We start from the raw sequence: 10388 nt of genomic DNA on the forward strand, positions 1-10388 counted from the left end.
GGACGGGGAGGCTGGCAGCGGCTGACGGCCACCAGCGCCCTGCTCACCCCCCCACCCCCCGCCCCGGCGGCAGGGGCCCCAGCTGAGCAGGCTGCTCCAGGAGCGGGACACCCGGGCTGTCCCCATGTCAGGTACGGTGCTGGCAGCCACGGCAGCCCCTGAGAGGGTGGGGCAGAGCAGGGACCGGGTGTGGGGACCAAGGAAACCCCACTGCCCCCAGGCCCTGGGCAACAGGGTGAGGCGGGGGCACCTCAGGCTGTCAGGGCAGGGCTGGCAGACTCACAGATGATGAGGCGCTGATAAGCGGGGCGCAGAGCCAACCCCGGGAGGTGAAAGCCCCGTCAGACACGGGCGGCCTTGAGCCTGTCCCCTCCCCTCTCCGAGCTGCCCTGCTTAAGGATCAGGGTAAGAGCCAGGTAAGAAGCCCCTAATGTCCCCTCCAGACCTGACTCCACGCTTGTGGGATATTGTCGCCTCCTGACCCTGAGGGGTGCCGGCTCTTAGAGGAACTGGGCAGAGGACAGGTCCCTCTCCAGCATTCCTGGGGGGCACTGAGAGGCGGGACATTTACAGGGATGGGCAGGGGGCTCATAGAAGACTTGGGAGCCAGTGACCAGCCTGTGAAGCCCCCGGGCCCAGCGAAGCCACACTTCTCCCCTTGGGACCCGCCACCATGATGCTGGGGGCTGGGTGTTACGATTGCAGTGGCCCACCTGAGGGCCCGGTCCCCGGTGGTGAGGGACATCCACCTATCCACCCTTCACGCCCCACTGGGCGCCACCTGATGTACCCCATCTCCCTCAGAGAGTCTCTTCCCACCCACCCCCAGAGCCCAGAAATGCCAGGGTTTTAGCAAGGCACCCCTTCTCCAGCGTGGCCCGGGGCCGCCACCCTCGCCAGGTCCTGCTCAGTGCAGGCTCTGGCCAGGCCAGCTCATTAGATGCTCCCTGCACCCACCTACCTGTCCGTCTGTCCCTCTGACACCAATGTTCCCCCTCTGCCTGGGGCTGTCTGAAACTAATCGCCTGTTTTCCAGGATTTTTGTCCTATTTAAAATTTTTTAGTTGTGTAAAACATACGTAACATAAAAATTACCATTGCAGCCACTTGCAAGCGCCCAGCTCAGCGGTATTCGGCATATTCGCCTTGTCCTGCAGCCGCTGCGCCATCCACCTCCAGCATGTTTTCGATCTTGCAAAATTGAAGCTCTCTTCCCATTCAACACCAACCCCGTCCCGCCCCCACGCCAGGCTCCCTTTCTGTCTCTATGAATTCGACTCCTGTAGGGACCTCCTATGAGTGGAATCACAGTATTTGTCCTTCTGTGACTGGCTTATTTCACTCAGCGCCATGTCCTCAAGGTTCGTCCATGTTGTAGCTGGTGTCAGAATGTCCTTTTTAAGACTAAAAGTGAAAGACGGGTCTGGGTAGGCCGCGTGTCGCTCATCCTTTCATTTGTCCACTGATGGCTACATGGGCTGCTTCCAGCTCTGCCTGTTGCTGCTATGAACATGGATGGGTGTACAGATACCTGTTCAGGTCACTGCGCCCAATTCTTTTGGGTCTATGCTTAGAGGTTGGGCCATATGATAATTCTAAGTTTAATTTTTTTAAAGATTTTATTTTATTTTTTTACACAGAGGGGACGGGAGGGGGAAAGATACATCTATGCGTGATTGCCTCTTGAGCGCCCCCTACTGGGGGTCTGGCCCACACTCCAGGCGTGTGCCCTGAACTGGCGACCCCCAGTGATCCACACCAGCTAGGGCTAAGTTTAATTTTTTTTTTTTTTAAAGATTCTATTTATTTATTTTTAGAGAGTGGGGGAGGGAGGGAGAAAGAGAGGGGAAAAACATTGTTGCAAGGAAGAAACATTGATCAGTTCTCTCTTAAGGTGCCCCAGTGGGGAATCAAACCACTGACCCTTCACTTTGTGGGACAATATCCAACCAACTGAGCCATGCTGGTTAGGGAAGGATGTGTTGTTCTTGTTTGTTTGGTTTTTTTACCCAGAAGGACGGAGGGCAGCAAAGCTTTTGGCCAAAGCTTGTTTCAGGATTGCAGATCAAAAGGCAGGATCTTGAGAAAACAGTGAGGAGGCCCGAGCAGAAAGCTGGCTTCTGGCAGCAGGCTGACCTGGGCTGGTTTTCAAGGTTGGAGATGGATGAGAACAAGTCATGGAAATTTGGGGGATCCCCTCAGCTCAGCTCTCTTTACACAGGACCAGGCAGTGGGTTTTCCACAGAGCTGACAAAGACCCCCATTCAACCACCATAATCCCACATGTCCCATTATCTATATAATATGTGTAATTTACGAAAGGCCTACTGTGTGCCAGACCCCGTGCATGTCCTCACAAACCCTCCCATCAGCCCTTGAGATGACTGTGGAAACGAGGCTCAGGGAGGTAAAACAACTTGCACAAGGCCCCAGGGCCATCTGCCAGCTCACAGTCTCCCTGGGGAGCCAGGCTGGCCTGGTCTTGGCCTCCGGAAACTTTCAGTGAGCATTTACTGCAGGAGGTGACGCCAGGTCACATTAACTGTGGGAACACACAGACCTAGCATTCAGGGAGCGCTTCCTGGAGGAAGAGGCACCCAGGTGCAGCCTGAAGGATGACAGCTGGCGGGGTGGAGTGGGGGAGAGGAGGGGAGCAGCGGCCCATGTTCCCACCCTCTCTCCCCAGCCTTCCTCTCTGCCGGCCTTGGGGTACCGGCACCCTCGGAGCCTTGCGCGCTGCCCATGACCAGCTCCAGCTGGGAGCCCCGGCTGCTTCCTCCGTTCCCATCGGGCCCTTCCCCTGGCTCTGCAGGGACCCAAGCCATGGGCGAGCCCGCTCGGCAGGGCCCCAAGAACCCGCATGTGTCCAGTGTGACGGTCCAGCTGGAGATGAAGGCTCTGTGGGAGGAATTCAACCGGCTGGGCACGGAGATGATTGTCACCAAGGCAGGCAGGTGTGAGCGGCGGGCGAGGTGTGCATGTGTGGTGGGGGCAGGCGCCAGGCTGGCACTGAGCTTAGGCTGCTGGCGCCTTCTTCCCGCAGGAGGATGTTCCCCACCTTCCAGGTGAAGATCCTGGGCATGGACTCGCTGGCGGACTACGCCTTGCTCATGGACTTTGTGCCCCTGGACGACAAGAGATACAGGTCTGGGAGTCACCGGGGGAGTGGCTCGGGCCTCAGGTGCCGCAGTGGGAAAGGGCGCCCCAAGCTGCACTCGGGGAGGGAGGGTCGGTCTGAGTCGCCTCAGGGAGGCCTATCCTGGGGCAACAACAGGGAGCCTGGTGGCAGAGGGAGCCCAGCCCAGGGCAACCAACAGCCTGAAGTAGGCAGTGGGCAGTGGGCCGGTCTGGACAGGTAGAGGGGCCCGCCCAGGGCAGCAGGCGCAGCCACAGGAAGCTCAGGGCCGGAGAGCAGTCTTGGAGCCTCGGGCTCCTCGTGTGCAGGGAGGGCAGATGCTAACAACCCCTTCTCCCGCCAGTCTTGGCCCCAGGCAGGGGCGGCAGGTGGGTGCAGATGGGGCCCCTCACTGCCACTCTGCTCTGCAGGTACGCCTTCCACAGCTCGGCCTGGCTGGTGGCAGGCAAGGCGGACCCGGCCACCCCCGGCCGCGTGCACTTCCACCCCGACTCGCCGGCCAAGGGTGCGCAGTGGATGCGCCAGATCGTGTCCTTTGACAAGCTCAAGCTGACCAACAACCTGCTGGATGACAATGGCCACGTGAGGCCCCGGGGTGCAGGCGGAGGGGTTGGGCCTGGTCAGGAGACGCTGGGTCCTGATTGTGACGGAGCCCGGAGCTGGAGCAGGCCGGGCCTTTGGTACCCAACAGCCTCGCTGCCCAGCATCCCCACCCACTGCTGATGGTCAAAGCTGGGGAGCCAAGCTCACCCACCCGGCGCCTGACAGCAGAGGTGACTGTCCAGGCAGGTGGGGAAGTGGGTTGGGGGAGCGGGAATGTTCTAGCAAATGCTGTCATTCTCATGTACAATGTTTATGGACCATCCGCCACAAAGCTGGCCCATTGTAGGTGCCAGACACAGGACAGCAAACGCTCCAGAAGGCACTGGACGCAGTGTCTCAGATGGCGGTAAATGCCAGCAGAAAAAGGAGCCAGGGAGGGGCTGAGATGAGGCGACTGTGGCCGTCAGGGGCCCAGGAAGCCGCAGAGGAGATATTTGGGACAGTGGAGGGAGCCTGTGCATCTAGAAGGGGGGCTGCTGCAGGTGGGGAAACAGCATGCGCAAAGGCCCTGAGGCTAGGGAAACCCCGGGGGCGTCGGGGGCACTGCAAGGAGGTTCCCATGTAGCTGGACTGGAGTGAGGAGGGGAAGGGAGGTGGGGAAAGATCCTGGGGCAGCCGGCTCATCTACAGGGCCCGTGGCTACAGAGAGGGCTCTGGCTTTTACTTTGTGTGGAGTGGGGAGCCACAGGACAGTTTTGAGGACAGGGTGACATGCTGTGGCTCACTGGGGGCGCTGTGTGGCGAATGGACAGAGGGGCCAGTGGCAGCAGGGAGACCAGGCAGGAGGCAGCTGGGGAAGCCCAGGTGAAAGACAATGGAGGCCAGATGGGGTAGAGGCGATGGGGTGGGAGAGGCGGTCGGATATTGGAAAGACCTGAAGGCAAAGCGGGCAGCGGGGACGTGGGTGTGAAAAAAGGCCAGGCACTGAGGACGCTCAAACACACGGCCGCCTTGACGCAGAGCCTATGCCACCAGCCCAAGAAAGGGGGGCAGCGGGCCCAGGGCATCCTCTCTGCCTGGGGAGAAGGGCTTCAGCCTCGGTGTGCAGCCCCTCTCCCGCACGCCCCCTCCCACGTCCCCCACAGATCATTCTCAATTCCATGCACCGCTACCAGCCCCGCTTCCACGTGGTCTTCGTGGACCCCCGCAAGGACAGCGAGCGCTACGCCCAGGAGAACTTCAAGTCCTTCGTCTTCACGGAGACCCAGTTCACGGCCGTGACGGCGTATCAGAACCACCGGGTGGGTCAGGCCACAGCTTGTGGGGCACCTGCCAGCCCATGTCATAGGGATGGAGACAGAGGCTCAAGGCTCCTAGCCCCCGCATGCACGCGGACCCCAGCCCTTCTTTCCCAGGTCTCAGCGAGCATGTGCTCAGTCATTCCCTTCTCCTCACGCCCACTGTGGTTCCAGGTCCCAGGGTCTCCTGACTGGGGAGATCCAGGGAGGTCGGGATGGCTGAGCCGGGTACCCCACACTCTTTCACCAGACCAAGGCTGACCTGCAACTGCACTTTCTTCTCTGCAGATCACCCAGCTGAAAATCGCCAGCAACCCTTTTGCCAAGGGCTTCAGAGAGAGTGACCCCGACTCCTGGTACTGTCTGACCCCTGCCGGTTGTGCCCCGCTGCCCTGACCCAGCCCCTCACCCCCTTCCCCAGGCATCTTCTAAAGCCTTGGCTTTTGACACTAGTTTGAGGGTCACACCCACTGACTGGTCCTGGGGTCTCACTGGCTGACTCTGAACCAGACGTTTGGCCTGGGTTCTTCACCTTGACTCCCTGCCCCAACTCCTGCCCACCCCTCCTGCAGGACGGCACCTCCACGGCCCCTGCTCGGTGCCACAGCCCGGAGTCGCAGTGGCCTCAGCTCCTGTCTGCTGAAGGGCGCCACAGGGCAGGAGAAAGGTTCATCCCCAGACCCGCAGACACAGTGGGACCAGAGCCTACATGGTGGGTGAGAAGCAAGGGGACAGGGCCACAGGGCCTCCAAGATGGGGCTCCAGCATGCTTGGCAAGCCCACTGGGCACCTGTGTGGACAGAGAGGGGAAAGCAGAGATTTTTGAGACAATTGGGGGCCCAGGGCAGAGAGAACAGGGTAGGAACAAGGTGCTGAGAGCAGGGGTGGAGGTTTTTGGGTGGGCCTCCTGGAGGAGGTGGTTCCCACGCTGGGCCTCGGAGGACTGGGAAGCATTTGGATAGAGGGAGAAGGTGGGGAAGAAATTCCAGGCAGAGGGACGGGACGAGCAAGAGCAAAGTCTGAGAGGTGGGCCCTTTGGGGTGGGAGGAGCAGAGAGGGGGACAGGGCGGGCATGGATGCGAGGGGAGCTCTGGGGTTCGCTCAGACCATTTTCTCCCTCTGTCCCCAATGAAGCTCCAGCTTCCACCTCCAGGACCCCTGCCCGGCTCCACCATCAGCTGCTGGCCGCACCGGAGGCGCTGCTGGCCCCGGCCACCTATCGGGCCCTCACCTGTCAGGACCTGTACCCTGGAGCCTCAAGCCCCCTCGGAATCCCAAGGCCCCGACCAACACCATACCCCCTCCCTAGTATCCAGGCTGACAGGGATCAGGGGGGCCTGCCCCTCCCAGCTGGGCTGGGCCTGCTCTCCCCCACTGCCAAGTGCCTGGGATCTCGCCAGGAACCTCAGTGATGGTGGTGCCCTGTGGACAGAGTCCTCTTACCCTGGACCCCACTCCCTCCACCCTCACCTCTGCAGAGACACTGCCCCTTCCCAAGGAGAGCAGTGGAGATAGAAGCCCAGGGAGGGGGGTCAGCTGCCCAGAATCACAGAAAGGCTGGGATGGTGCCGGGCTTGAAACCAGACCTCCTACACCCCAACCTATCCCTTGTGCCTTCGGAGTGACTCCTCCAAACCCTGCTTTCCCTCCTCCTTACCCCCAACATTAAACCGTTTGGCATGGGTGGTCAGAGAACTTCCGTCTTCAGGCATGGGGTGGAGGGCCTCAGGATCGCCCAGACACCGGTCTGGGCTGCAGACACCCCAAAGCTCTCCCAGTGCCATTGGCATCCCTGGGAGCACAGAGTGACGGCAAAGGTGCTGACGCCAGTTGAGTGGCGGAAGGCCGCTGTGTGCCAGGCTGGGGTTCCTGCTCCCTGCCTTGTGTGCCCAGGTGAGGACTGACACTGCAGCTCAGAGAGGTGTTTGCTCAAAGTCAAAGCCAAGTATGGTGGCATCTGCCATTCCACGTTTAGGTGCTGTACGTGAGGTCGGAGTTCTGTGGTCCTCGAGGGGTCGGGGTTTGGTGGAGGGTTACAGAACCACGATAGGCAGTGACCACACGGGCCAAGGTGGGTTGCGAGCAGGGATTTGAGGATCTGATCAAGACCCAAGCCAGGAGAGTTTCTAGAGAGTGTGGCATTTAAACCAAGACCTAAAGGAGCAGAAATTGCAGGGGGAGGGGGGCGGGACAGGAGGTGAGACAGCTCTGGGCAAAAGTCCGGCTGGAGCGGGTCCCTAGGAGAGGGAGGGCGCGGCGCGCGCCACTTTGAGGAACCAGGCGGGCACACCCCCGCGGCCCCTGACGTCCTCGGCCTCCTAAGAGGCGCCCCATGAACCCCCTAAACGCCGAGTCCGCTCCTGTTGGAGCACTTCCTGGGAGGTCCTTGGAGAAGAACGGACACACAACGGCGCCAGGGACGGGAGCCCGGCGGGGCCTCAAAACAGCAAGACACGCCGACCTGAGCTGCTCCAGGGAGGATGAAGGACACACAATCCTAAGCGTCCGTCCCTAAATTCGGCCCTGGCCCAGGCCCACCCCTCGCGGCCCGCCCAAGACATCTTTCACCGCCCCTTCCGGCCCTTCCGGTAGCTTGCGGCGGAGCCACTCCCTTAGGTCCCGCCCACCACTTTCACATTTTTTGGCCCCGCCCCTTCCTCTGAGACCCCCCCGCCCCTTTGCGTAGGCCCCCGCCCCCTAAGGCGCCGTGCCGGCGTCCTTGGAGCCCCAGAGACAGAGCGGGGCGGGGCGTTCGGGCCGACTCCTCCCCGGGCTCCCACCAGGTCCCGGATCCCGCGAGCGCTGCTTTGTTCCTTGCCTTCGTCCGCCGGGCGTCCTCCGGCCGTGGCAGTTCCCGGCCAGACATGTTGCCTGACTGCCTGTCGGCGGAGGGCGAGCGGCGTTGTCGGCAACTACTGACCCGGGCCACGGCCCGGCTCCGCGCGCGCCCTGCGGCAGCCGCTGTGCTCGTGCCTCTGTGCGTGGTGCGCGGGGTCCCGGCGCTGCTCTACACGTTGCGGTCCAGCCGCCTGTCCGGGAGGCACAAGGGGGACGTCAGGTACACCGCCGGGAAACTCCTCTTCCTAATAGGAGGAGGCCGCCGAACCCCGGAGACTGCTGGCACCGTGGCCAAGGCACTTAGCCTCTCCAAGCCTCGGTTTCCGCCTCTATAGAATGGGTCTGCGGGCCGAGGCAGAACTGGCCACCGGCGTCCCTCTTCCCGGAGCCTGGGAGGGCTCCCTCAAAGCGCATCCGCCTCACTTCGGGCCTGCGACACCTGTCTCTGAGCCGTGTCCCCCTCTCTAAAAAGGCAGACCCCCGCGCCCTCCTGGCCACTATGGGGAGATTCCGGTCCCAGAGCCAGGGAAGCGCTCTGGGTGGTGATTTTCGGCTTCCCGCCCTGGCTCCGCCCACGCAGGAATTGGGGACACCCTAGGGCAGGGGTCCCCAACCACCGGGCCGCAGACCGGTACCGGTACGGTCCGTGGCCTGTTAGGGACCGGGCCGCACAGCAGGAGGTGAGCGGCGCGAGGGGTGAGCCAGAGCAACAGAGTGCTGCCTGAGCTCCGTCTCCTGTCCACCTCGCCCTCACCCGTCCGTGGAAAATTTGTCTTCCACACAACCGGTCCTTGATGCCAAAAAGTTGGAGACCCAGGCCCTAGGTCAACGTCAGCGCCCTTGGGGCCACCATAGACAGAATTTGCGTCTCTGAGTTCCAGAGCCCCTCACCCTGCCCCCCAGCACTCAGAGAGGTAAACTGTGCCTGGAGAGGTCTTGTGGCTTGCCAGAGGCCTCACTGCACACTAGGGGCCAAAAGCTTAAGCTGGGCCACTGGCCCGCTGCCACAGCTGCCATCCCTACCCCTCCATGGCCCAACAGCCCAAGGACCAGGATGCCTGTGCCTGTTTAGTTTCCCAGGTGGCAAGTGTGACCCCACTGACCAGGATGTGGTGGACACAGCCCTGAGGGAGACCCACGAGGAGCTGGGCCTGGCTGTGCCTGAGGACCACGTGTGGGGCATCCTGCGCCCCTTGTATGACCAGGTGAGCCCACCAGGCCCTGAGGCCACAGCCAGCCCTTACCCCATTCACCCAGTCTGCCTGCCCTGGGCTGGGAGCCCGGCCATGGACCCCAGCAGGTGGAGGGTGCAGGGAGCACCACACCCCTGCCCGGTGGTCCTCTTCTGTCCCCTCACAGCCTGCCAGGGAGGGGCCAGCAGAATTTCTATCATCTTTTCAGGGGGATACTTAGGCTCAGGCCCTGTGTTGGAAGTGGCTCTGGAGCGAGCCAGCTCTGCCCAGTTTGGTGGATGAGGGGTGGCTTCACAGGGTAGAAAGGGACTGAATGACAAGTGGCAGAGTTCAGGGTAGTAAAGGGAAGGCAAGGCTGTTCTAAGTGGAGGGAACAGTGTGCAGAGGTCCAGGGGCCTGAGTGGGAAACCGAGTCAGTCAGCATGGCTGGAGGGAGCCCCAGGACAGGGTCCACGTGGACCCGGCCGCGGCTGGCAGGGGCGGGGCCTTCCTCTCAGCCCCCCCTCCCCAGCTCCATAGCCCTGCCAAGGCCATGCCCCCGCCCCTGACTGCCTGCCTTGCCGCCCCAGACGATGAGCACCATAGTGCCGGTGCTCGCCAGCGTGGGCCCACTGGATCTCCAGAGCCTCAAGCCCAACCCCGAGGAGGTGAGTCGGGGCAGGGGTGCTGGGGGACCGAGGTGTCCCAATGCAGCGGCCAGTCCTCTGCTCACCTCGCACTGCCTCCCGCTCACAGGTGGAGGAAGTGTTTGCCCTGCCCCTGGCCCACTTGCTGCAGGAGCAGAACCAGGGCTATACCCACTTCTGCCGGGGTGGCCGCTTTGGCTACACAATGCCAGTCTTCCTTCACGGGCCACACCGTGTCTGGGGGTTGACGGCTATCATCACCGAGTTCACCCTGCAGCTGCTGGCACCTGGCGCCTACCAGCCCCGCCTAGACTTCCCTGGATTTCAGCCCAGGGACTGACAGCCTGGCCCTGAGCAGCCCTCACCTTCACCCTGCTAGGCCAGCTCCACTCCAGGACTGAATAAAGAGCTTCACCACCTTTGAGGCAACAGTGTCTGCTGCACTGGCACCCTGACCTTGGGCAGACCCCAGGGACAGCTGGTCTCCCAGCTGGGGTGCCTCTGTCCGAGCACACGGTCACCCGCAGCAGTGGGCACTTACTGTGCCTGAGGTACTCAACATCGTTTCTCTCACTGAACCCTCACCTCGGCCCTGCGAGGTGGGGCCAACACTGTCCCTGGCTGGTGAGACCGGGGCTCACCGAGGATAGACCCCTTGCCCAAGGTCACCTCGTGCTGGGATTCGAACCAGGCCCTCTCTGACTAGAGGCCAAACACTTAGCCACCACACCGTTCCCTCCTCCATGTGCCGCGC

General features: G+C 62.0%; 2 protein-coding genes across 2 annotated transcripts; both read left to right on the forward strand.

The window, feature by feature from the left end:
- Positions 1 to 673: 673 nt before the first annotated feature.
- Positions 674 to 6389, forward strand: TBX10 (T-box transcription factor 10). Its single transcript, XM_054570687.1, has 8 exons — positions 674 to 734; positions 2687 to 2954; positions 3044 to 3145; positions 3547 to 3718; positions 4825 to 4980; positions 5266 to 5333; positions 5550 to 5645; positions 6101 to 6389. The coding sequence occupies exons 1-8, from the start codon at positions 674 to 676 to the stop codon at positions 6387 to 6389; spliced, it is 1212 nt and encodes a 403-aa protein (XP_054426662.1).
- Positions 6390 to 7712: 1323 nt separating this feature from the next.
- On the forward strand, positions 7713 to 10385 carry NUDT8 (nudix hydrolase 8). The gene is made up of 4 exons (XM_054570527.1): positions 7713 to 8035; positions 8888 to 9020; positions 9578 to 9655; positions 9744 to 10385. The coding sequence occupies exons 1-4, from the start codon at positions 7842 to 7844 to the stop codon at positions 9972 to 9974; spliced, it is 636 nt and encodes a 211-aa protein (XP_054426502.1). The 5' UTR covers positions 7713 to 7841; the 3' UTR covers positions 9975 to 10385.
- Positions 10386 to 10388: the final 3 nt, after the last annotated feature.

This window comes from Pteronotus mesoamericanus, unplaced genomic scaffold, assembly GCF_021234165.1.
Source record: "Pteronotus mesoamericanus isolate MK-2021 breed Mesoamerican mustached bat unplaced genomic scaffold, CSHL_Meso_final contig_214, whole genome shotgun sequence".
Lineage (NCBI taxonomy): Eukaryota > Metazoa > Chordata > Mammalia > Chiroptera > Mormoopidae > Pteronotus > Pteronotus mesoamericanus.

What these genes read in the sequence shown, in the direction of transcription:
- TBX10 (XM_054570687.1), top strand. Translation starts at nt 674, where the DNA reads ATGATGCTGGGGGCTGGGTGTTACGATTGCAGTGGCCCACCTGAGGGC. An exon ending in ATTGTCACCAAGGCAGGCAG is followed by an intron (nt 2,955 to 3,043) that starts GTGTGAGCGGCG and finishes TTCTTCCCGCAG; the next exon opens with GAGGATGTTCCCCACCTTCC. An exon ending in GAGAGTGACCCCGACTCCTG is followed by an intron (nt 5,334 to 5,549) that starts GTACTGTCTGAC and finishes CCCCTCCTGCAG; the next exon opens with GACGGCACCTCCACGGCCCC.
- NUDT8 (XM_054570527.1), top strand. Translation starts at nt 7,842, where the DNA reads ATGTTGCCTGACTGCCTGTCGGCGGAGGGCGAGCGGCGTTGTCGGCAA. An exon ending in AGGCACAAGGGGGACGTCAG is followed by an intron (nt 8,036 to 8,887) that starts GTACACCGCCGG and finishes GTGCCTGTTTAG; the next exon opens with TTTCCCAGGTGGCAAGTGTG. An exon ending in TCAAGCCCAACCCCGAGGAG is followed by an intron (nt 9,656 to 9,743) that starts GTGAGTCGGGGC and finishes TCCCGCTCACAG; the next exon opens with GTGGAGGAAGTGTTTGCCCT.